Raw genomic sequence first — 26370 nt, 5'->3', positions numbered from 1 at the left:
CCACTGTGCCCCTCCTCGCCGCAAGCGGACAAAACGTTAAGAATGCACTCGTCTGTCAAAAGTCAGAAAAAACACGCATGGCGATACGAGGCATGTGGCTGAGGAGTCCCAATCGATCGCTTAGCATGGAACCCCTTGATCGACTCTGACAAAGACTCAAAGAGACGGAACAGAGCCCTCGTTGCACATACTGCACAAGCACAAGTATGAATTAGCGAGGTTGCCTGAGATAGGCATGTGTCTCTAGCCAATCAATAATATTGTATCTGGCAAGGGCATTTCGCGAACCGACAAGGAGATGCTTCTCCTGAAAAGAATAATTGCAACATGCCATGTTACCCCCACACTCTGTCTCGTCTGATTCACCTTGCGACACGAGCTTAACATTATTTTCCTGTACGGCGTCCTCGCAACTCCGTATGCTCAGCGCCATTTAACCCAATCGTTCCTCTGCCCGCATCTACCTAGGCCTCCTCTTGGGACAATCTCCCAACAAGACACCTGTCAGTTGCTTCGCACGGAAAGCTCAACCGGCTTCTGGTTTGCCCATCCCACCCGCTAACGTGCCCCTGGCAGACGACTCGTGTCCTTCAGAGTTGTGGCGCACCAGGCGTACAATACAGTTCTCAGGGCAACATGATGGGTTTACGGGCTCTCCTGGGCTGCGAATGAATTGGCCTCGGGCTTGGGCGCGCGCACAGGCAATAATAAGTGCCCGGAATATCGAACCGCTTCATGCCTAAACGGTCCTCTCATGTCATCATTCTTCGACACCAGAATCGTTTGACCCGCCCACTTTTGGATCTGTGGTGCCCAGAATGGATCTTCTCTATAGCCATCCCCACCGCGGCGGGAGCGCGAGTACGGCAAGCTTTGCCTCCTTGAAGATGCATTTCAATTCTACAGTACTCCGTACAGTACGCAATATTTCCCTGCTTGCGTGCGTCGATTCCACATCCCGGGAAACGTGCTGAGAGGCTCGTCACAAGACTAAAGCGCATATGCGGCGTGACTTGGCCAGCATAAACTGCGTCCGAAATTCCAGGTTTCCGAGTTCATTGCCCCAGTCATCACCAACGAACGACACGAGCGAAAAGTTGGCAGCTGGCAGTTGACAGGCTGACAGCGCCCTGTCTGGGCCATTTATTGGCAGAAGTGTGTCTGCGACACCCCCCAAGCGAGTCGCTCACCCCCGCGGGAAGTGGCTGATGTGCCATGGGCGAGTCAATCAAGTGTCGCTTCACGGAGGTGGGTACAGTACAGCGTCTCGCAGAATAATGCACCATCCCCCAGACGCCTCCCTGCGAGTCTTGCGCGTTCCAACGTCTGGATCTGAACGCGACAGGTTGGAAGCAATTTCTGGCGGTGAAGGCCGCGGTAGGACCCAATGATCTTGTGCCATTTTATCGTACTCCACCATCCCATCGAGTTTGTGGCATTCTGCTCGACGTTCCTTTTTCTCTCCTCCCAACCGGGGTTGGTGCCAGTCAGATATCGGCGTCGCTTCTTGAGGCGAACCGGCCAAGTCGTATGGCACAAGGGGAGAGCTTCCCCGGTCCCTGATACAATTCTATATTATTATTTGATTGTTGTGAACCCTGCCGTCGGGCATTCTTTTTGGTGCAAACGACCTGAATAATCCAATTCTACTGCTCGATGAGTCTATGCTCTCGTGTAAAATGAAAATTATCCGTGAAGTGTGTGTAGAACAGTGTAAATAATGGGAGTTGACCGGGAGGTTTGTAGCCGGCCCGGTCAGGCTACCCCTTGGACAATAATAGAACAGTATATGTACAATACCACATCTTGGGGGTGAGCGATGTCTGGCGCGAAACACCCTGTTGGCAATGTTAATTCTCCTCCCTCTCTCCTCTTTCTCTCCATCTGTCTCTGGCCTTGGACTGATTTCATGGTTTGGCTAATAAAAAAAAATAATAAAAAAATTCCCAACCGATCGTTCATCTCTCCACCACTGCTGCCTCCATAGCATCGTCGATTTCCCGTTTAGAATTTCAAGATAGGGGGGGGGTGGACGGCGGTGGTTGAGACAAGTCCCGTTCCGCGTCCATCACACACACGAAAAGAAAAGTATCGGAGGTCAGCGACCAGTTGCGAGAAGTCAAAGCACATGCTTCACTTTTTCTTTCAACGACTTTCGAAAGGCGGTATGCGCGTTCATCCAATCGCGCCCACCCGTGGCGCAGGCCCAGCCTTTCTAGTTCTCCGCGGCGGGAAGATGGGCGATTCTTGGTCCACCACGCTGCCGGGCCACTTGGTCACCTCTTTAGCCTGTACCTTATGTACAGTAGTTTACGCAAGTCCAACGCACCGGTCAATACTTTACATCACATCCGAACCATAGAGGATTGGGCGAGGAATTGCCATTTTAGGTTTTACTTCCTACAGCCATTATTCTGCCTGACAGAAATCATGGTTGTTTACTTTTCGTTCCCATCATGGCACTTTTGGAGAATCCCCATCTTCCAAAAAAACAAAAATATAAAAAGATCTGCCATAATAATTATTAATGACAGTACAAGCAAGTACTAATAACGTTTAAATCTCTTTGGTTTGACGGGTGGTCTGATTGTTCCTACTGAATGGGGCAGTCCAACCCGACCATTCATTACCTACAACACCTGGCTTACTGGGCCCATTTACTCTGTCTCGACATTACAAGTTTGCAAATGTTACTACTATCTGGACGTACTGTAGGTAGATAGATCAGGTGCGGCCATGTAATCCCGTAGGCTTCAAGCATGCACCGCCATCAGCGTCATCGGCATCATCGGCAGCATCTTTTAGGTAGGTAGGTACCTAGCTACTCTACTCTGCTCTACCACGGTGTTTTACAGTAGTCTGTTTCAAAGCGATGGTGCGATTGTCACCAACCATTGGGTGCGTGTCGCAGGTCGCATTTCGCATGTCGCACGTCAGCATGAAAGTCTGCAGGGCTTTGTCGACGAGTGAAGTACGCGTAGTCATGTCATGCTGTATGTATGATTGGAGGAGGCTGATTCAGGCGATAAGGGAAGATCGACGCTGCTCACTACCTACATACCTACCTAGGTATCAACCAACTCGCCGTAGTTTTGAATCCATTTGTACTCGTTGCGCCTGCTCGTGCTTGTTACGTGTCCTCGGATGATCGGCTTGTTCGAAGTTGGATAGCTACTTAGTTGATTGACCTTGGACCAACGTACAAGTACACACAGTTACCTACCTAGCTGAGCCAGCTAATTATTAGTGCCCTCAGAAGAAATATCGGGTTCAACCCATTTTCTTATCGCTGGTACAAATGGGCTAGGTACCCAGTGGTAGTCCGTACGGAAGTAGTAAAGGATACGGGTTCTTGTGAGAACGCTGCTGCAAAAGGCCAACAAGAGGGAGGGCGCTTTACAAGTAATCATCCTTCTACCTTACTAAGGATCCCCCCGGGGGGCGCGCCAGTACCAGTACAGTAGTAACAAAATGATGCGATTGTACGAGTATCAGACGACATGGCCGAGCTGCCCGGGGGCGTGCGAGTACAATCGAGTGCGAGTAAAAGGTTTGTGTGGTGAGTCGAGTCTTTTTGGCATTGCGCGTTGCTCCTGTCCTTCTTGTTTCTCCGTTGAGAATTTCTTTGTCGCTTTGACCACTACTACTACAACACGAGTTTGTTGTGACTCCAGCCACTCGTCCTGAGCCCTTCCTTGAGGCCCCCGTCGAGGCCCATCCAAAGATCTTCATTCAGGGTTTCAGGGTCCAGTCCGAAGGAGATAGGTCCAGGTGCCTGACAATCCGTCGATTGGCGCACGAGCGAGAGGCAAAGCGTAAAAGCTGTTCCCGAGCGGTCCCTGCGACGGGAGACCGGCGGAGGGGTGGTGTGCAAGGAACCCGTACTGTAGTACTTGTCCATACAACATGCCACCACAGATGACAGGGACAACCCCCTCCCCCCCTCAAGGCAAAAGTCCAGCACAGCACCGCAAAACCCTGGCTGACTGTACAAGGTACATGAAAACGTGGACTCTTTTGCCACCCCTCCATCAATTAGTCAACTGTCGCTCATCAATTTACTGTAATACATTGCTCTGAGTTTTGGGTCTCTCCGTAAGTCAGTCCCCAGTTCCTGCGGAGGGGCCAACACACACACAGACACATACTTCATTTTTGATGATCCTTACGAGAAATGGCAAGTCCAGAAGATGGATCCACTTTTTGTAGTATGATATCCGGGGAGAGAAAGAAAGATAGCTGAACTCGTATTCGTACAAAGCATGCCGTTCGTTGATAGCGCAGGAGAGCAAGGGTATATTGGGTAGGTAGTAATTAATAATACAAAACAAACAGCTTATCGGACATCGGGGTGCATGGTTGCTGCATGCATCTGTCTAACAGCGCCGCTGATCTTGCTGTACGGGCTAATAACTACAGTACGAGTTTGGAAAATGAACGGCCAGCATGTGCGCTCGCTCTGCTCGCTTACTCTTTCACAATCACAATCAACAATCAACAATGGCTCTCTCGTTCGGAGTACAGACCGAACCCCCCCATACGAGGTACGAGTAGGGAAACGTCGGTGGAGTCAGTCCGAGCCACGACCTCAACAATCACACCAAGAAAAATACACACGAAGCGTCGGCAACGATTCTCGCGCCACTCCCGGACGGATGCGTAAGGTTCTGACTTATCGCAAACGGCAAACTAATGATAAAACTAACCTTTGTCGTCTGTACAAACATACAAAAATGCTGAGCTGTCAATCTCCCTCGTCGCTTGCAGACGGGGACGGGGGGCGGGGCGGGGGGGGGGCGGACAGAGGAGAGAGAAGTTATTGTTGAGGTGGCAAATTGATCGGTCTGGTCCTTCGTCCATTCATTTTTACGAGTTTATCAGGTATGAATTGGATTATCTCGCCGGGTCCAGCCGACGCGCGACCGAGACGAGAAAAACTAGCTATCTTCTGAAACTAGTAATTGCCCATGCTGATATTGTATCCACGGATATACTGTGCCAGGGATCAAGAGGGCGGCGGGTGGGAAAAGCCTTTTCACAGATGGCAACATCCCCAACAGTCTCTCGCATGTTGCAGCAAAAAAAACCCCCATGCTCGGTCATGCATGATGCATGAAAGCAGCATCCATTTCTTGGGACCCTCACAACTAGTGAACTGTATCTCCAGACGCACCCCGACTCCTCTCCAGTTCTGAGCGCCGTGCAAATCTCCCCGTCGACTTTTTTGGGACTCTCGAGTCGGGCCCCCCCTATTGACATGTGAAACTCCGTGGGCGCGCGACGCATTCGAATCCTTGCCACTTGTCATCCTCGCTCGCGTAAGATAGGTGACTAAACTAACTACAATAAAAACTACTCCACAGGGTCCAGAACTCGTTTTTTGATGTGATGCCTGCAAGGATACCTGGTAGGATGTTATGTATGCTGTTCAACCGCTGACCACTTACCATTCACCATTTATCATTCCCGGCCAGAAGGGGGGAACTCAAAGAAGAGGCGGTGTACCCCGGTAGCATTTCACTGTGCGAGTGCGAGTGCGGATGAAAACTCCCCCCGGCCCTGGTTCTACAATTTCTCCGACATAAACAAGGTATCTGGATGCACGTACGAGTACGAGTACGAGTACCCTCACCGTTGCCCCCAGTTGGCCCCGTTGTCATGTGTCGAGTGTCACCAGCATGTGCGTTGCAACTTTGGAGGATTACCTTATGCAAGCCACCTCAGGTGTGTGCGTGCGTGCGTGCGTGTTTTTCCAGGGGGGTCAAAGTCACTAGCTTCGAGCCACCACAACGAACAACGAAAAACTACATTGTACTGTAAGAGGGGAAATCAAAAGGGATCCGAAATCCACCCTACCCGGCCACCCACGCATCCATACATCCATGGCTACAGTACAATATCATCAAAACCCGGGAAACCACAGCCACGGAGTCAACTCTGTACGGGCTGGTTGGATCCTCGCTCCGCCCTCGCCTCCCGACAGTGGCCACACGGCGTGACTCTCAGGAAAGTGCCTCGGTAGGTTGTAGATATCAAAGATCGTATTATGGTATCCATTCACGTCTCTCTCTATTGAGCTCAAGAGTCCAACTTTTTGTAAACCTCCCATCCCTCGCGTTGAAGCCGACGCTCTTTTTCCATGTTCTCGTGCTCCATGTTTTTCAAATGTTCTTCTACCCATTGCTGCGCCTTGATCTCACTTGTGCCGACAATGCGTGCGGCCAGGATGGCCGCATTCGTGCTGTTTCCAATGCCCACCGTCGCCACGGGCACACCGCGTGGCATCTGTACGATGCTCAGCAGACTGTCCATTCCGTCCAGGCTGCTCGCCTTGACCGGTACGCCAATCACGGGGACCGAGGTCTCGGAGGCCATCATTCCAGGGAGATGGGCCGCACCGCCAGCTGCGGCGATGATGGCCTTGTACCCTTGCGACGCGGCCTTCTCGGCAAACTCCAGCATGTACTTGGGCGTGCGGTGTGCCGACGTGATGTGTACGTCGTAAGGTATGCCCATCGTCTTCAAGATCGTGAGACCGGATTTCAGAGTTGCCAGGTCAGTGTCGGAACCCATGCATACGGCGACCACGGGCTTCGGTGGCGGCGTGGGATTGCTCTTCATCAATTCTGTATACGTGTTCGTGATGGCCGTTGCCGACGCTGCTGACGATGACGAGGAACGGTGTGCGCGGACTGCATTGACCATCTGGACAAGCGGGTGGATTTTCGCTTCGCATTCCGACATGCTCGCGCCGGTGATCGTGATGTGGCCCATCTTGCGGCCCGGCCGACCCGCGCCTTTGCCATACAAGTGTACCTCGGCGCCCGCTACATCGCGAGCAGCGTTCACCACGAGAAGGTGCGAGTCTGGCTGGGGTCCACCGAGGATGTTGAGCATGATGGCCGCAGGGACGCGGAGGTCGGTCGAGCCGGGAGGGATCCTGGAAGCCAGTTCGGGCAAGATTGCTCTGACCTGAGCCTGGTACTGAGACATGTGGCACGCCTCTATCGTATAGTGACCTGAATTGTGAGGTCTTGGTGCGATCTCGTTGATGACTAAGCTATCGTCTTGCAGGAGGAACAGCTCGACACCGAACACGCCGGTTCCAGGGAACGTAGAAACGGCGCGTCGTGCCAGCTCCTGTGCTGCTTGCGACACCTGCTTGGAGACGCCCCTTGCAGGCGCATACACGAGTTTGCAAATGCTATCCTCGTGGATCGTTTCCACCGTCGGGTAAGCCATCGTCATGCTCTCCCACGCATCGATGTTCGCTTCCTGTGCTGTCTTGATCACCATGACCGCGAGCTCCATTTTAAAGTTGGCCCATTTTTCCGCATACAAAGGTCGATCTCCCAGTGCCTTGAGAGCCGGTTCAATGTCAGACACCGATTTGACGGGGTAATTCCCTCGTCCATCGTAGGCCTCTGTCCTTGATTTCAGCATCAGAGGGTATCCGAGCTCGTCCGCAATATCTTTGAGGCCTTGCGGGTGACTTGTGCCCACGGCAATCGACTTTGCCGTCGACAAGCCGTACTTGGCATAGTGCTGTTTCTGGAGAAACTTGTCTTGTATGGTTCGGATTGTCTTCCAGCTTGGTTGAATTCGGCCCCATTGCGTTCCATCGACAAAGGCCTTCTCGCCCTCCAGTTCTTCCAAGATTTTTGTGTCGACATGCTCGATTTCATATGTGAGCACATCGCATCGTGAGGCCAGCTCTCTCACATCCGATGCCTTGGCGAACGACCCAGTAACGTGCAGGTCAGAGGCAATTTGGTTGATCTGTTTTGCAGGTGCATTTTCGCTATCCAGCACAGCCACTTTGATATTGAGTCTGCTGGCTGCTTCAACAAGCATGCGTCCGAGCTGGCCACCGCCAAGAACGCCGACGACGTGTTCCTCCATGACCTATGGATGAGGAGCCGAGCAGCACTTTGGACAATCAGACCACAGAATAATGGATTAAGCGTGCGTGAAATATTCGTCACTCCCAAACAGCCTTCTTGAGGTCAATCTTCAAAAGACCTGGATCGGAACGGAACGACTGAATAACGAACGAGCTCTTGAATAGTCTCCGAATCTTATCTTCGCTCGCTTCCTCCCTTCCCTGTTTTCAACGTGCACCTTTGGTCGGACCTTTGACTGGCACGTTATCGATATGGGCCACAAATCGATAGAAGCACACCTTGGAAGAGCTTTACCTCTTTGGTGCGGAGTGACTTAACAGCAGAATATCGGCTTGGGCATGAGAGTCACTCGAGGTCAAAACCTGGGGCTGTAGGACAAAAAATTCTGCGCTAAGCCCAAACGGACTAAAAATGAAAGCAGTTAGCAGCGCATTCTCTGGTTGGCTCTTCGTATTGTAGAGCACGTGACTTTAAAATATTGGCACGTGACTTGAACTCTCGAATTCTGTTCTGCAAGGCTCCACCAGCCTCACCAGCCTCACCAGCCCGGGGTGCTCCTCAGAGTGCCACAGAATTGCTATGAGTGCTACGAGTACGAGTTTCTGTTCGGTGATTTTGGGAATTCTGGTTTTACCGCCCCCAAACAATACTCGGCAGGGATTACTGACAATAGCGCACCAACAACACACAAAGGCGCAGACAAGACCACAGCCCAAACACTACTGCGTTACACGAGGCGCCACGCAAAAGTTTGTTGGGATTTTCTCTCGAGCAAAGTTTGGCATGTGAAGATTCATTCAAATCTCCACCTGGCTCGCTTCTAATCCATCAGCCAAGGTCTACAACACCATCTCGCCTCGACGGGAGTTCGGCACGCATCACAATTGAGGGGTCTCCAGACTCAGACTTGTTGCGTTGGGTTGCACACACGAGTACGGAGTCTCCCAAGTCCAGAAACTTGAGCTGATGGCTGTCTCAACCCCCTGGGCTCTTCTGCAGGTCAAACCCCGTTGGCCCCAGGTTTCGAGTAGAGCAGGAAGGGTTCGCTCTCAGTTTGTCTGATCGGCGAACCCTGCGTCCTCCAAGACGTGTCTGTTTCATACGTGCATGATGATCAATAAACCTTTCACCGAGCGAGAAGCAGGAATCAACGCAAATCTTTCGCGTTGTTACGTTAGACAAAGAGTTTGTTGAGAGACCCTGTCGCCGATCAGAGCAACGGAGACCTCGACATCGTGCTGCGGCTCGGAACATATTACTTTAAATATTCGCCTATGGAATCAACGAGTGTGAAGAGGTTGTTGTTGGTTGCCACCGGGAAATTCCTCGACGATCTCTGTCTCCCTCCCTCTCGACCGGTACGCTCAACACATGGTTGACGAGTAGATATTGCCATCGTGCAAGGAGTGGGATGACGCCAATCAGCATTCTTAACCTAACGTCAATCAGCTCAGGCACTCGTTCGCTCGCACGCTTTTCCATCTCCATGCCATCCTTCACCACCTCGCGTGCAGTGTTACCATCGCAGGGGTTCCACCTCTTGCATGGGCAAGGGTGTGGCATGGGCATCATCTCTTCTTCATTCCTGCGTAAGGTATTATGCTGGTTGTTCCCGGGCCGGTTACCCTTGCGTGTGAAGTTGCGGTCGCAATGGCAAGGGCAATGGCATTACACATGCATTGGCAGTGCAACGCACACACGCTAATGACACGAGAGACCCGTTGCCACTCAGATTTACCAGCGTGTGCGCCCATCATCAAGCTACCTGTTTTACTCGGAGGATGGGGGGCTTTTGCCTGCAAACCTGCCAACACAGTCATTATAATATCGCGAGGCAATTCGACCCTCAGCGATGAGAACACCCATATTCTCCTCCGTGCCACATGGGTTCTCATATTGGACAACCACCGCCGCCACCGTTACCGCCACCACCACCACCAACACCATCACAACTCATTACCCCTCTTATCGAAAGTCCTCAACAGGGTACCCGTACGACTTAACGTGTCTAGCGAACTAGGTCAGTCTGGCGGTCAGTCTGGCGGTCAGCCTAACACCATACGAACATACCATGTATACCCACGGATGTACTGCGTTGTTCACCATGCATATCCCTGTCCTCTCTCTCTCTCCCCGTGTTTCTCCCCCTCCCTCCCCCCTCTTCCCCCACATACCTCTCTCCGCCTTCTGCACGACCTCAAAACCCCCTGCTGAACTCTAGCCAGGGTGAGGTAATTTCGTGTCACGTTCTCATTCTCGTTGAGGCCTTGGCCTGGGCCTGGGCTTGGGTCCGGAGGACGCCCTTCCGAAGAAACACGCCGTGAAATACCCGGCGGGAGCCAGCCTCACCCCTAGAATCCAGGATGACATGCATATCCGATATACGCCTACGCACGAGTGAGTGTCCGTACATTGACCGGAGGTGCAGGACATTGCTCGTCAGTAATCACGCTACAGATTTTGGTTTTTTTTTCGCGCTTCTTGTTTCTCTTTCCGCGCTTTTAGTAGTTTCTTGTCGCTCATCCTTCCTCCCTGCCGTTACCAGGTTCTTTTGCCTCTTTTTCCTTTTCTTCCTCCTCCAACTCCTCCTTTCTTTACCGTCCCTGTCCTTGTCGTCCCCATCATGGTCCTCGTCTTGTCTTGGCCGGGCCTGTGACCTCCTGGTCAGGAATGGTCGGCATTTCCGTAATCGGCTACCTAGCTAGGTAGCGTGGACGAGTTTGTGGGTAGTCCGAGAGCATGACAAGTGTTCAACAACTCCCGAGGTCTAACCTAACCATCATCCGTTCTGTCTCCCATCTCATCGCCTCCCGTCGTGTCCCGTCTCACCATCGACCATGTGTAGAAGGGGTAAGCCCCTTCTAAATCACAGGCTTGTCTCTGTTGATGCCAGTCAGTGCCCAATGCCCAATGCCCAATGCCCAATGCCCAATGCCCAAACCTAGAGAAACCTGACTTACCTATTCAATGTGCATCACCGGTGCTCGACGGTGTTCTTTAGGACACCGGCATCAAATGTCCTTGGCCGTACAGGAAAAGAAAAGAGAAGAGGAGGGTTCTATCTTGTAATCAACGGGACTATCTCATGTGTACGCGATTTGAAAAAATCTAGAAAGCCCAAAGAAGATTACTGTAGAGTACATTCCCAAGCCTCATTCGCATCCGTATCTTTCCCCATCGTCAAAATTCAGAGTCAGAGGCCGAGTCGGAATCGAGAAGCAAAAGTCCAGAAATGCTATTCAAATACCCAAATGTCCAAATGTCTCCCTGCTTCCTTCCTCATCACATTCATGTCCTCGCGCGTTTAGTCATCCTTTTTCTTCTCATGACTTCAATTCTGTCGGCCACGACCGCAGAAAACCGCCTCCATGTAGCGGGCAGACAAACGAGTCATAGAATAGAGCCTGGTCTTTTCTCAATTTCGCGGTCCCAGGACCTCGACTTTCCTCACCCAGACCTTGAATTTCTCCTGGACTCGTTCTTCGTCTCCCCCGTCCATCATCTCATCGCCATCTTCATCCCGGTGTGCACGACGCGTGAAGCTCTCCTCTCTACTCCACAATCCCCACGTCCCCATGCTCTCCAGCTCTTTCTCGACGGCCTCATCTTCCACTCTTCTGTACCCTTCGTTTGCTACACCAGGGAAAAACCTCGCGTACCAAGCCATGTAGTGTTCTTTGGCGTGCCGATTGGCTAGGACGGATGTGGTGTATGTCTTCATTTCTTCTCGTGGCATTGTGGTCGTGACAGTACCCAAGTGGCCCAATGGGACAGACGCAGGGGCAAGATCACTTTTTTGTTGTGGTGCGACCGTTGAGTCATCTCCAAATAGGCTGTCGAGGTCATCGTCTAAATCTTCATCTTGCACTGCGATGACACTCGCAGTTGCTGGTGAGCTACTAGCATCGATAGTAGTAGTCCCTGAATAGACCGCATCGCCCTCCACGTCGCTGTCGTTCCCATCGACAACAAACGATACAGTCTTCTCCCATTCAACGATGTAATGGATATTCTGGGCTCCAAGCTTTCCAGCCTTGGCTCGTCGAAAGAGTCGCTTGTCGATATTGACTTGTTTCTTCTCGATCCATACCCTAGCTTCCACATCAACGTCCTCACCGATCGTAAAGTATTGTTCAATTAGGCCATGACGGTAGCTTGTGTTCAAGGACCAATTGCCCCCCTGATACCCTCCCTCAGGTGCGAATTGAGTACTGACATCTTGGATAACTTGCTTAAGTCGAGTCTCGGCCGACAAAAGGTTATAGGTTCTCTTGAACACGTAGTTGTCCCCAGCTTTGAAGTTGGGCAGGCCTGCGAAATTGCCCAGAACCGTGTACTGAAATACTTGCTGATCGTCTTCAGTATCATCACCGTCGGATGTCTCGGAGGTCTCAGATGAAGAGTCGGTGGTTTGCCGAGTCTCAATGTTTGCTTTGATCACAGCAGAATCAATCCCAAGGTCTTGAAGGGCCTTCTTCGCTTGCATCATTTTGAGCAACTCGCCATCAAAAGCTTGACTTGTCGCTGATACCGCTGTCGCTGACGCTGACGCTCCCATATCCTGAGGATTCTGCGGTTGACAACTTCTCTGTCGAGCATTCTCCAACCTATTGATCTCGTTAATATCGTGGGAAATGTTCTGACTTTGGCGGTTGGTGATGTTCGTGACGCTCGCTGGAGTGGTGAAGCTGGAGCTTGCCGCGTTTCGTCCTGCGCCATATACAAATTCAGCACCCTCCTCTTCCTCGCTCTCTTCGCTGTTACTATGATCATGATCAATAAATGCCGTCTGATCAGGGAGTTCGAGAATCTCAGGCACTTCAGTGTCGTCGAAGAGCTTCAACTGCTCCTTTATCCTCTCACGGAGCTGGTCGGCCTTGGCTGCCTTTGCCTGTCGGCGCTCCGCAGGATCGGTCAAACGAGGCTTGTTCTTCCGGGGTTTCCGGTCACTGTGCTTCCGCTTTGTCGATTTGTCTAGGCGAAGAGCACCAAACTGCCGGACTTCTTCGTTCGCCTTCTCGATTTCTGCATCTAAACGATCAAGTCTCCCTGGAAATAGTCTTGCCTGCCAACCACAGATATCTTCCGAAGGCGGCAACTCAAATTTCCCAGCTCGTCGCTTCATATTCTGTCGTATCTCTTGTACTCGCCTTCGTGTGAACCTATTACTCTCATCTTGGTCCACGATAAGACTTATGAATTCGCGAAGCTCTTTAACCTCGTTTCGATCTCTATCACTGAACAATCCACAGCACCGAAGGCAGCCTGTCCAGTACATTGCATTTTGGATCGCATCGAGATCTCGTTTCCTTTCCTTTGCGGTCTCATGATTCACCACGATACTTTGCTCTTCTTCTCCCAACGCATCAAAATTTGGCGGTAGGGTAATATCTGGACCGGCCTTTACGGGGATCGATACTTTTGGCCTGGAGTCTCGAGTTTCTGTTCTGCTTGGGATTGAGATATTCAAATCATCGGCACATTTCATAGCTAGTAGATCAAGACCAGACATACTTCGCGGAGGGTGTACCCTGTTCAGTTCGTGATCATCGTTGACCTCACAGAGTAGTTGCTCGTCAGAAGGGTGATCTGTGCGGACGTCGGCGGTATCAGGAATATCTGCATGACTCAAACGAGCATCTGAGGTTCTGTCATCCTTGAGGAGAGAAGGACTCGATACTCGCGGGCAATACAATTCGGCTTCGACAAGAGTTGGACTCGTCAACGGTTCTTGGTGACTTCGACGCCGCAATGCCTTTTCACGTAGCATTCTACTGCGCTCAGCTCCCTCCGCTTGATCTCTTAACATCCACTGTCGAGCTTCTTTAAGCTCCTCATCCTCTTCTTCATGGTCAAGTTCCGATGGTAATTGGTCAAAAGCTCGAACTGCTTTGAACAGGACGATATTTCCAGGCTGCATCAAAGTCAAGTTCCTGACTAGGTTTTCGTCTTCCCCGTGATCTGATAATTCTCTAGGCAGCAGCTGATCAATCTCATCTTTATTGAGCTGATCGTTGGCCTTGAACACTTCATCTTGATACAGAGGAAAGTTCTTCTGCTCCAAATGATTGATGGGAAATTCATCATTCACAAAAGTCGTGCCTGAGGCCTTAATATGTACAAGCACAGATAATTAGTATCCCATAAATGTTTACAAGAAAAAGGAAAACTTACAGAAGACAAATGGTGTGACTGATATGGAGTCGACTTGAAATTGTCCTTTGACTCTTCCTTCTTCGTGAATGACCATCCAGCGCCTTCCTCTAACGTATCATGAGGGTGTCGAAGTGATGATGCCTGGACTTGGGTTTGTTGTAAATAATTATTTTCAGAAGAGTCCGATCGATGTAGCGCAATCTCGATAGCTTTGCTTGTGACAACAAGGTGGCACTTTTTTTTAGACTGTTCGATTGACGAGGATAGTCCTTGCGTATTCGTTGGTGATGCACTCTGTTTGGCGAGAATATCATCGAAAGAAGTCTCTTGCAGTCCTTCTGCGGGTGTACTGAATCGAATCGGCGATATTTCTTCACTGTTGCCATTTGTGTTGGCCGAGGGCGTTGTTTGGTTAGCCGGTCCAGCCTCGTATAAGTCCCCAGCATCGTCTAAAGGTTGCCAACAACGAATGAAGGAGGCCTGGTGTCGCACTGTTTCTCGGCTCTCTACCGGAGGGAGCCGGTGACATTCCACCGTGGACTCAATCGAAGGCGTAGAAGGCGCTGAAGATGACGATGGCTGGAGATCATTTATCGATGTTAAATCGGTTTGCGAAGAGGTGCAGGAGGAGGTCGTTGGTTCAACCCCATTGTCCACAACGGCTGCGTCCGTGTCGTTCTTGGAGATACTGGCGCCCATCGCCGCCCTATACCAGTTGAGAAAACTCGGCATTTCCAAACGTTGATCATACGAGACAATTCTTTGAGATATTGAGTGAAGTTTGAAGCAGACCAGATCGCTGATGATATCAAATCAAATGCAGAAGTAGAAGCTCTCTGGGACCATCAGATCATAGCGCAATGTAGGAGATCTGCTGTTGAGTGGACAGATCTGAAAGAGGGAGGAATGCGAGTAGCGAAAGTGAAGTGCCGTCCGACACAGTGTCCGATATGAAATGAAGTAATGTGATCAGAATGAGTGACAAGGCATGCTTCGCAGCATTCATTTCAGATTCCAGAAATACGTATGAGAATGATGATTGGTACTTTCGAAAGCTTCGTGGCTAGGAGTAGATGTTGCATGGTAAGGGGCAACCAGGGATGATCATGAAATGAGAAAGGTTAAGACGGAGGGAGAGAAACGAAGAGATGAAAGAAGATCGAGGGAAAAGGAGGGAGAGGATCAGTAGGTGCTATCCTTGGTCTTACCCAGCAAGCGCTGTTATTCAATGAAGGGTCATAGGGCACAAGTTGAAAAGTGAAAGTGACGGGAGAGAGGTATGGGTCGTATCGTCAAATTCTCCAAGCACCTCTACGACACCAGAGATATCCATGTTACGGATCTCAGCCGTTATTCTGTGGAGTATCTGCAGAGACTGCTTGACGTGGGAGAGATTGAATGTCACCTGCAGCTGCAGTGCATGAACGGCACGTTGGGGTCAAGAAACGCCACTCAACTGTGATGGCGTCAAGAAAGACCACCACACTCATCCAAGGCGGCGTTACTCACTGTCATTAAGGCGGCCCTTGACATATGAAAAGTGAGCAATCATACGTGTCGGAAAAAGTGAAAGTGACAAGACGCAGCTGGAGTGGGAAATGGTTTACGGTATGTTGAGGTCGAGAAATGCTCCAACCAAGAACGCATTTTTGTATGCAGCGCGAGGCTGCATATTCGAGGAGGCCTGGAAGCTACAGGGCACCTAGTACTTCGATCGTTAGCAAAAGTAGAAGATGCAATCGTCAAGTACCTACCTTGAGGGTTTCTGGAGTGACACCTTCCCGGGAACTCGACCGCGGTACTTGTACCCCAGCGAGTCCAATAGTCAACTCACCTTCCGGCTTCACCAGGATTCAACAGAGCCGAGTTCGAACACAGATGATCGAGACGGACGTTGGCCTGCCAGCGATGCAGAACTTCTGGATGCGGTCTTGGACAACTTTTAGAGGGATCTGCTTCCAAGACCGCATCCAGAAGTTCTGCATTGTTGGCAGACTCGACCCAAGTGATTTTGGCACCCACTTTCTCTGGAGATAGCCCCGACTCAGCCTTGTAGGCGAGGAAAGATGACTGTGCAGATGTTGACCATGCCCAGGACGAGAGTCGCGGAGCAGACGGTATCCAAACTTCTACCATCGATCTGTGAAACGTGATGCAATGTGCTGTGACTTTGGTGGCAGGCGGGATGACTTGGCGACGGATTCAAATCTGTTGCCTGATGCTGATAGTACGACATATCCAAGGAGGAAGATTTGCACCGGGTTGTGAAGAGGGTAGACAGTGCGTTTGAACGCATAAGACACAGGTAGCTGTGAAATGTAGTCTATAGTAATTGTCTGACGGTTTTCATCTCTGTCTCGCACACACAATTCTCCCCCGCGATTGTCTGACTGACGGCTTTATTAAAAGCCTCGGCTAGCTTTCCTTTCTTGGTCCAATTCAACGAACGCGCTGCCAAAGTCGCGTCTGGAGGACTGTGACGCCCTGACAAGGCGACTGGCACGGTGCAACAGGATCAATTACCAAAGTCAAGAGAATCGGTCCAGAGAGTCGTGGTCCTCTGCACAATCTTCCGATGCGTCGTGACTTCTCCTGAACATGGCCACCAGCACGATTCAACCACAGCCGTTGACTGCACCTCTAAACGAGGACGCCATCGCATCTCTTCAGGCTCTGGCCAAAGACAGAACCCTGACTACAAAACTAGCGAAGTATCTCAAAGACGCCTCCGATCATCTTGCCCAGACGGTCGACCAACTCAACGAGATAGGCTATGACCGACGCATCAGACATGACAGACACCGAAAGCGACGGAACGGAAACGATGGAGGCCACGACGATGCTGATCGGGAGTTTGAAGAGTTCCAAAGCAAAGTAGACACTCTCACGAACAAAATGGACATGAGCATTCGCGCGATAGTAGACAATCAGATTTGGCTAGAAGATCTACCCAACGCGATCAAGGAGGCGGCAGGGAGAGCAGAACTATCGTCCACGCAGACGCAGCAATCATACAATCCCACACCTCTCTCTACTCGGCGCACCGTACCTGACGACGACGACGAGGAAGAAGATGATGATGACGACGAAGACCATCCACCCCGAACCCGAAACCGAAACTCGACGGCCCAATCCGCTCCTCACGCAGCCGATGTGCCGCACGTTCTGCTCTCCGCGGCCCTCCAGAAACAACAACGAGAGTGGTCCAGCAAGACTCCCACCGAGAAGTACGCGCACCACAATTTCTACGCGGGCTTCAAACGCATGCTCTACGACGCCCTGCACCCAGGCGAGGAGCAACCGCCCATGCCTGACCCCGGTCTCTGGTTCGCCGCCGAGGAAGGCCGTGACATCCTCCTCTCCCAACGGGTCCGCCGCGGCGGTGACGACTCCGAGGAGAGCGATGTCGAAATCGCCCGAGAGACAACCCGGATCAAATGTCCCATCACCCTTCTTCCGTTCCAAGACCCCGTCACGTCCGAAAAGTGCAAACACTCGTACGAAAAGGAAGCCATCTTCGGCATGCTCCGCACTTCGCGGGAATACGCACTTCTGGGGGCCGACCAGCTGCGCGAACTAAGCCAGATCCCCAACCGGGTGGAACGGTCACGTCGCGAGCGGGAAATGCAGATTCGCACAGTCAAGTGCCCCGAATGCAATGTCCCGCTCACCGAGGACGATCTCCAACCGAACCTGGCCCTGAAGCGCCGGGTGCAGAGACACCTCGCTCTCCTGGCCAAGAAGAACCGCGACGAGACAGCGACGAGCGACGTCGACGATGACGACGAAGATGGAGACGGACCAGGCGTCCGTGGAGCGCGACAAGGCACGCTTCGAAGACCTGTCGGTCTCGGGTCGAGCCCCGTGGTTGCGTCTACTGCGAAGAGCAAGAAACAGTTCAAGGCAGAGAGACTCTCCGGCGTTGGTGGTCGACGAGACCCGGGTAGTGCAAACCTACACGGAGAAGACGACGAAGACGATGACGACGACGATGATGAAGGTGAGGGTAGTGGCAGTAGTAGACTATTGCCTGGGACCCCGTCGAGAAATCAATTGCCAGATTCGACCATGACGACGACCATTCTTGAGCTGGGTGACGATGATTGATTGATTGACCGGCGAGTGGGGTGCGAGTGGTGTGTGTGAGTGTGTGTATGGGAGTGACTTTTACTCCATACCTGTATTCGTACTGAGTGTGTCCTGTCTCTATCTCTGACTTCAGTACTTACTGCCCAGTGGGAGCTGAGACAGCAGGTCCTGACTCCGTACCTCAGTCCTCCTCCGTAGTCTGTAGATACTGCGCAAAATTCAAACAAAGCCCAGGACCACTCAAGACATCTAAGATACCTAGGTTGGTATAGTATAATTGTATGTATGTATGTCTGTATAGTTGTATGTACCTGACGTACACCCACCGACGCATCGCAGGAGGGGTAGGTACCACCCAAGGTCGGCCGCCTCCTCGATACTTATTGATCTTGACGAGCGTTTCTTTCTTTGCCTACAGCAGGAAGAACAAACCTGTGCCTGACTAGATCCGACTTCTTCATATTCTGGCAATGTTCGCGTGTTGTATTGTACGTACATAACTTTTGTAACTCACACGTCGCCATCGTCATGTGGTTTGTTGTTTGATAGACAGGTGTATACATACCTCCTCCCATCCCCCCCGTCGCTACAAGGCTAGCAGCCATCAGTACACCCGGCGCATTGTCCCATTCCTAACTAACTAGTTGATACTCCGTCCACTTCCGACCACCGTACTTCCCACACGACAGTCACAGCGCACACAACTGTAGGTATATCGATAGGTATTTCATCCCCTCTTGGTACAGAGATTTGTTGGCGCAGAGGGAAGGCTGAGAGAGTATCTACCTAATTTGACATATATACAACCTCAGGTGGGTAGGTGGGAGGGTACCTACCTTCCAAGGTAAAACGGAAAAACAACTTAGGTCTCTAGCTAATAGTCCTCGTCGGAATCATAATCGTCGTCATCCGGCAAAAGACTTCTATACCTTCTACTCGCCAGGTCTTCTTCCAGTCCTCCTTCGCTCTCTGGATCGATATAGCCTGTTCGCACACAATCATGTCAGCAATAACTCCATCAAAAAGGGGGAAGTCGACAGGACAATCTATCATGTCAATCGGGTCTTTCGTACAAGGAGATAGATGAAATCAAAAAAAGAAGAGGGGTAAAAGAGAACTTACCGTCACCACCTGCGAAGCTCAACGCAACAGGTAACCATACCAAAGCATGCGCGCTCGCCAACACAACCAGCGCCAACCACACACGAAAGTAATAGACCTCAAAGATCTTACTGCGCGTAAAAGCCAGGACCACGACACCAAGAAACTTGGTCACTCCGATCCCACTAAACACGCTGCCGCCCACGTTGACCAGCGCCGTCCACGCCCGCACGTCGCGACCGCGGAACTTGTGCCGTCCACGCTCCATGACGCTCTTGCTGGGGAACATGAACGCTCGAGCCATGTGGGCGCAGAACTCAACCCCGATGCCCACGCAGATCACCAGGTTCACCAGACTGACGGCATTGAGGCTGACGCCCGCGAGTGCCATGACGCCCATCACGTCCACGACGATCATGACCACACTGACACTCACGACCGCGCCGGTCGCGATGCTTCCCAGTAAACTCGAGCTGAGGACGAAGATGATCAGAATCGCAACCCCGACCAGAGTTGCCGTCAGTCGTACAATACTGCTGTACATGTCGAAGAAGATATAGTGCTTGCTGTACGCAAAGATATCGATCCCTTCGTTTTTCTCGCTCACTTCGCCTGCGATGCGCTTTGCTGCCGCGTAGCTCTCAATAAAATCTTTCTGGCCTTTAAGCGGGGTGTGGAACGTCCGGAAGTGACTGGCTGGGATGTCAACATTCTCCTCGTCAATCACCACCGCCGTCGAGTACGCAGCTTGACCACCATTCGGACACTCTTCGTCCGTCGGAGCACGGATCCATTTACTTGCGTAGTTGATAAATTCTTCACCAACCGGCATGCCGGAGAGCGTAATGTTCCAATCTCCGTCCTTGAAGCATGTGACTCCATCCTCGTCCCTGCAGCAATCACTGATGGGGTTGAGCCAGTAGAAAAAGTCATCCACCCAGCTGGCCGTCGCCGAGTTGATGTAACTGACCCCGGGTCGTTTCGATTCCTGCTCCAGAATGTACTCTAGACTATATTCACTACAAGTCGTGAAGCGACCGCAGACTTGTTGCTGGTGTGCTCGCTCCGTGAGGTTGACATTTCGTGTGACAAAATACACAGGCGGGCCGGAGCCGAAATAAGCGTACATGTCGTTAAAGTATGGAATCATGTGGCTGTCGCTGGGCAGTGCAATGCGCTGGTCGAGACCGAGTTGGATCTCTGGGAGAAGCGCGATCGCGGCGGCAAAGATGCTCACGAAGAATGCCACCACAAATGTCTTGATCTTCTTGTCGAGTAGAGTCGGGGCATATGACTTGCGAATGAATTTCTGGAGCCAGCCCTCTTCGTCGGACCCGAAGAAATGTCCTCCTGGCATGCTGACAAAGTTGGCACCGCGGACTGTAACGCAAGGGAAGCAGTCGGCTCGGAGACTCTCCACGCGTCGCTGATTGAGCGCGAGAATGGAGATGAACATTGTAACTTGTAAACATGCGTTCAGGAAAACTGCACCTGCAGCATACGCGGCGAAGTTCTTGACAGCCGGCATACCAACAAATGCACCCATCGCAAAAGCTATGGTTTCTGTTGATGCCGAAAGGAGAATGCTTGGACCCATGCGTCCGAGTGCTTTTGCGACACGCTGATCGATCTCCTCATCTGGGTGACTGACATTGACTCGTTCGAACTCGTGAACGATGAGGAATATGTTGTCCACACCAACCGCGAGCACTAAGAAGGGAATCACCTCCGCAATGATCAATGTAACCTTCACACCGGCGGCGGAGAACAAGCCAACGGAGCCGGAGACAGACATCAGTACAATGACAATGCCGACCACACCCAGAGTAAATTTAGATTGCACCAAAGCATTGGAGGGGTTACTGAGAAGGGCTCTGAGAGATAGACTGGCCGATCCTAAGGAAATCGAGGCATAGATGAACATGACAACATAGCTGATTGCGACAATTTTGGCATCTGTGTTGGTTGATTTGTTTAATTCCTCCTCCAGACTGCTCTCAGTATTGAAAGATAGCCGGAGGCCTCGGGATCTGGCAGCTTCTTGGTAAATCAGCAGTTCATGCTTGAGAGCACGTTCCCATTCTTCAGCTCTGGCCTCGCCCTCTGTTCCAGGCTGATGGTTGTTGACAACCCAGGTGGTAAACATAGCTTTCGCGTGGGTGATATTGTCAATGTCATCATACCCTCCCAAGATACGACCAGGTTGGAGTGGATCCATAAATTCGGGCAAGCATCTCTGATCACCAGGATGTGCAGCACAGAGCTTGATCTGGTCTTCCCAATCACTAGTTAGCCCAGCTCCGAACCATCCACTGACAGACTGAACCACACACGCCGATCCAGTCGGCTTGAAGCAGACATCATTGAGTGTAATGCCATTCTCAGGCGTCATCATGCGAGATACACGCTGCTCGACATCGAGCCACCAGTCGAGATTGTCGTAATTGAGAACAGAGGCAGTGGGCGAGCTGTCATTGACGAGGAAGACCTGCTCCGTTCTGTAGAATGGACCAAAGTTTGCATCGAAAAAAGCCTTCTCTTGAGCTGCATCGGAACTGGGGCTAACCCAGAGCCGAACAGGATCTCTTTCAACCTCAAAGCGTAACCATCCTAGGCTCAAAAGTCCCACAATGACAATATTCGCACCGATTGTCAAGGCCGGATAGCGTGCGCAAAAGCCACCCAAATTGTTGAAGGCTCGATCTAAGACTTGATTCAAGTAGTAGTTCCTGCTGGGTCGCTCTAAAAGCCCAGGATTGTGCACGAGATCGCCCTCGTCCTCATCATCACTTGGCGCAGCATCCTGCAACAACTGTAACCTCTCACTCTTCCACTGCTTATGCTTCCGATATGCCACATGACCAGATATTGCAGTGATGAGTAGGAGTAGTGCAATGGAATAGATGATGACAACCGCAAAAGACAAGCACGGCAATTTTCCAACGTGACAGGCCTTAGCTGAACTGACGGGCTCTAATGTTGGGCATACCGCAGGACAGTCTACACAGCTGCACCGATAATCCGGATTCGAATCGTTGCAGGCATAGACAAGAGGATCTTGCGGCTTCATGCCCTCCGGATCGTCATGCCGTGCCTCTTCCAGAAAATTGATCTGGAACGGACTGCCCAGTAATTTCTTGTCGCCCAAGAACTTCAGGAACTCGGTGTAGTTTTCCGCGCCACCTCCAATGAATGCCATAGCCTTGCCACCACTGGCGCCGTTCTTGACCTCTTTGCAACTATCGAAAAATCCGCTCTGATAGTCCTTAGACCAAACGTTGTCCAACTCGGTTACTACGGCTTTTCCATTTGTCGCTTTGCCGGTCGCAGTGACGTTGATAAAGAGAGATTGGTCTGGCGAACAAGTGAAGGTGCAGAAAATGTTGAAGAAATTCTCCCTGCAGGCTGGACACGATGCGATGATGCGCTCTGCTAGTTTGAGGTTCTTTTTCAGAGCATCGACCTGTTCCTCCTCGCAGCATACATCGGTGTCCTCCCATTTCGCTCCGCAAAGGTCAACGAGCTTCTCCCGCAGCTCTTCAGACGGAGAAGACGCTTCGCCATTATCGGGACAGGGTAAGTCAGAGCCAAAAAAGCCTTGCTTGCCACAATGACCTCGGATTGCGCATCGACCAGCTTCGTGGAGAGGGGTTGCCACGGAGGCGAGAGCGAGAGGAATCGAGGAAAACGCAGTCAAAGCTGCAACGGCGCTAGGGGAGAAGCGCATTGTACAGGATTTCGTAGGTGGTCTAGGGGTGGGTTCTTGGGTATCACCGGGAGGAATGGTCGTCGGCGTGCTGCATTATGCAATGGGTTGTCAGAGTAGTAGTCCGCGCAAGGCGGGTAACAAAACTGAATCACTGGACAGGGGGAACAAAGCGTAGCCAAGAGAGAATTGCACCGAGTATGCAGGTGGTTTGTTTGTAGAATTCCAAAGCAGGCAAACAAGTCACCAGGTGGTTGGAGGTTGGAGGCGGAGCCTTGCAGCAACGAGAAACCGAGTGCGTCACCAGTTGCCGATCTAATATAAGGCCGGGCCCGAGTTCCGCTCTGTTTCCGCCAATCCCGCATATGGTACTCCGTACCAGGCATCTGAGGCTCCGACTTCAGGTACCTTAGGACCTTAGGTAAGTTCCCTGGCCTGTTGCGTCTACTGTATCATGAGCCTAACTGCCGCGTCCAGGTAGTCGCGCTCGTGCCCCCTGAAGCTTACTGTCGGTAGACACTCGTATAAGGCCTACTTCACTCGGTTCACAGTGAGAACGACTACTGTAGATTCTTGTTGGACGACTATAACTTGCCCGTCTCGGAACCATGGGAATCGGGCTTTGTTACGTTGATCCTCTCCAATCCTCTGAACAGGTCGATTGGATGCCTGCTTCTCCGAGGCTTCGGCTCACTATTGACTTTTCTCTTTTCTAACTAGAAAGAAAAGGGTAGAATACACATAGATGAAGGAAGTGCCTTCAAACCCCGGAAGGAAACCCTCATGTCCTGGTCGGAACCTCAGCCTATTCTCTACTCCAGCCAAAGTACCCACCATTTTGACATCCTTATGGCGCCTTCATAATGCACACAACCCGACCAGTTTGCTGAAAAATTCTCGCCGGGGTTCCTTCGCTCTCCATACTCGAGACTCAATAAAATGGGTGAAATCACACTGCCAACAAGCTCAGCTGTCGCCTGAAGTTGCCGCTGGCTTGGAGTCATTTGGCTTGGATTCGTTGGATGGTCTGCTGTCCAAGGCACCTTCAGCCGGTTTATTGAAGCCGCCTCGTCCACCACGACCACCACGAGGAACTCGATCGTCGCCTCGGCCGCGTCCGCGACCGCGGAATCCACCTCGACCACGGCCGCCTTCGCTATCACTTGCCCCTCCACTCTGGTAGCCTCCTCGAGATAGTCCAGAGCCTGCAGCGGAAACACCCCGGCTGCTGCCTTGCCAGGTTCCCGCGCCGCCTTGGCTGTGGCTATCACGCTGGTGGGTGCCACCGCCTCGTTCCTCAAAGAACACAACCTTGGGAGGTTTGCCATTCGGTCCTTTGTGTTTCAACACCTCGGTTTGAGCGCGTGTCAATGCAGCTTGGGCGGTGTCGTGATCCTCAAACTGAACCTTCCAATTGCCGAACTTTCCGATCCGTACAATCGATTTGACCTTCTCGCGGTCCTCCTCTGCCACGCATTCTTTGGCAGCCTCCTCCGTGTCCACAAACGACATATAGAGCGCAGTAGGCGCCTTGCGCTCAACAGCAGGTGCTGCACCCTTTGCTTTGGATGCGTCACCGTCAGCTGCCCTATCTGCACTTGCACCATTTGTTGCGGGAGGTGTAGGCTTGGCATCCAGTGAGGTGGTAGCTGGCACAGCGGTGCTCGATGGTTGAGGCGTCATGGGTTTTGCTTGAGTGACGGGTGGTGCAGGAGATCCTGTTGTTGGGGGAGTGGCTGCCTTTGCACCTGGTCCCTGTTGACCTGATTGACTGACTCTGCCTGGCTGTTGCCCGGGTTTCTGCTGTTGCGGGAAAGGCTGAACCGGAGCTGGGAACGCAGGTGCACGATTCTGACTTGGACCGGTGGGAGCGACAGCAGGTGGAGCTGGGACCGGAGCTTGTTGGGCAGATGTCACCTGCTGTTGTTGGCCGGCGTGACCCATGTTGGGTTGCTTTCCACGGTGGGCAAAGTTGAAGCCTTGGGCACGCATTTCTGTACCAATGCGACCTCCTTCGATTTCCAGAACAAGATAGCCGAACGCAGCATCAGCTAGGTTGAAATTCCACATGTTTTTGAAAGCACTCTCGTCCACTTGACCTGCAGCACCTCCACCAACGGGACCGCCGAATGGATTGCCTCCGTTGGCAGTGCTCGGCATCTTTTCGATGATATCCAAAGCACTGTGCAGGAGTTGTTTGTGGCTTGCATTGGCCTCAATGGCTTGCTCGACGTCTATCTTGACAGTTTCCCACACATCCTGGAACGAGGCCTTTGAAGCAGCCAATTTGCCACGATAGTGGTCCAAGGAAGGGTTCACGGAGAACTCATTATAGGAGCTGCCGTAACGGAAGTGTAGACCAGCGGAGATTGAGAAGTCAGCCTTTAGTGTCACGGACAATTGGTTGAGAATTCCGTCTCTTGCAGGCGAGGCGTGAGTCAGGAAAATGCGGGTTTCCGAGGGATCGTAGACTCGGTTGGCGGTGTCGATCAAAGAACCGATCTGCAGCAGTGTTGTCCACATTGTTCCTTGTCCCCCAGCAATGTATGTTTTGCCCTCGCCATTGTCAAAAAGCTTATGGATGACCACGGCACCTCCCAGACCCAATAAGCGCAGCTTGACACCACCAATGTCCAGTAATCTTGAATTGACTTCGTCAATGATGTGTAGGTTATCAACTTTGTACTCCCCTGATCTGAATCGTTCGAGAACCCGCACATCTTCACAAGCGCCCCATACGGTGTAGACCGGCACGTCGAGGGTGATCTGCTTGTTCAGTAGGAGAGGCAGTTCCGAAAGAGGAATTTGATCAGGTGAGAACATCTGTTTGACGGGTCGCGGCGGATTCGGTTGAGCGATCTGTCTCTTGACAGGTTCACTGAGAAGAGGTGAATATTGCGCGACGTGCTTCAGAGTCCTAAATTCCGTTCAGTATTCTGGTCTCGGAGGGATTCAGTGCCCATACTTCTCGGCTATTCTCTCTAATGAAGTGTTGTCGTAGAATCCAAAATCACCGGTGTGTAGAATGTAATCTGCCCTCGCAGTTCTTGCCAGGTCGTTCAGAGATCGGAGGTTGCCTGTGCAAGCGAACAATTTCGTCAGATCGGCTCAGCCGAGGGAGCGCAAGAAGAACTCACCTCTCACATCGGCGATACATAGGACGCGGACAGGACCGGACTGGATGATTCGGCCATTGTTGGGAAGAAGAGCCTGCGCTCCTGGGGTCGGGCCAGAAGTGCCGTTGGGTAGATAGCCTTGATTTGGGAATTGAGGGCGTGGCTGTGGACGGCGCAGGATTAGCGGCGGAACTGCAACAGGCATGAAGCCCGTTCCAGGATGGAATCGATCCATTGCAAGGACCAGGGCGACAGTTTCAGATGACGGAGGATACAGGGTATGACGATGAGGAATGAA

The 26370-nt window shown here is 51.8% G+C and overlaps 5 protein-coding genes across 5 annotated transcripts; 1 reads left to right on the top strand and 4 right to left on the bottom strand.

Annotated features, from left to right (window-relative positions):
• Nucleotides 1-6078: 6078 nt before the first annotated feature.
• PV08_07646 (phosphoribosylaminoimidazole carboxylase, ATPase subunit) lies at nt 6079-7902 on the bottom strand (the record flags this gene model as incomplete). Its single annotated transcript, XM_016381975.1, has 1 exon — nt 6079-7902. One exon carries the CDS (start codon nt 7900-7902, stop codon nt 6079-6081), a length of 1824 nt encoding a protein of 607 aa, XP_016235077.1.
• A 3417-nt stretch (nt 7903-11319) lies between these two features.
• Nucleotides 11320-14759, bottom strand: PV08_07645 (uncharacterized protein; the record flags this gene model as incomplete). Its single annotated transcript, XM_016381974.1, has 2 exons — nt 11320-14013; nt 14079-14759. 2 exons carry the CDS (start codon nt 14757-14759, stop codon nt 11320-11322), a joined length of 3375 nt encoding a protein of 1124 aa, XP_016235076.1.
• A 1899-nt stretch (nt 14760-16658) lies between these two features.
• Nucleotides 16659-18167, top strand: PV08_07644 (uncharacterized protein; the record flags this gene model as incomplete). The annotated part of the gene is made up of 1 exon (XM_016381973.1): nt 16659-18167. The coding sequence occupies one exon, from the start codon at nt 16659-16661 to the stop codon at nt 18165-18167; it is 1509 nt and encodes a 502-aa protein (XP_016235075.1).
• An 856-nt stretch (nt 18168-19023) lies between these two features.
• On the bottom strand, nt 19024-22977 carry PV08_07643 (uncharacterized protein; the record flags this gene model as incomplete). The annotated part of the gene is made up of 2 exons (XM_016381972.1): nt 19024-19133; nt 19272-22977. 2 exons carry the CDS (start codon nt 22975-22977, stop codon nt 19024-19026), a joined length of 3816 nt encoding a protein of 1271 aa, XP_016235074.1.
• A 945-nt stretch (nt 22978-23922) lies between these two features.
• Nucleotides 23923-26307, bottom strand: PV08_07642 (uncharacterized protein; the record flags this gene model as incomplete). The annotated part of the gene is made up of 3 exons (XM_016381971.1): nt 23923-25873; nt 25922-26033; nt 26094-26307. 3 exons carry the CDS (start codon nt 26305-26307, stop codon nt 23923-23925), a joined length of 2277 nt encoding a protein of 758 aa, XP_016235073.1.
• Between the last annotated feature and the right edge of the window lie 63 nt (nt 26308-26370).

The sequence above is a fragment of the Exophiala spinifera genome (assembly GCF_000836115.1).
Source record: "Exophiala spinifera strain CBS 89968 unplaced genomic scaffold supercont1.5, whole genome shotgun sequence".
In the NCBI taxonomy this organism is placed as follows: Eukaryota; Fungi; Ascomycota; class Eurotiomycetes; order Chaetothyriales; family Herpotrichiellaceae; genus Exophiala; species Exophiala spinifera.
Note: the sequence above shows the minus strand (reverse complement) of the source record. Positions and strands in the feature narration are given on the sequence as shown.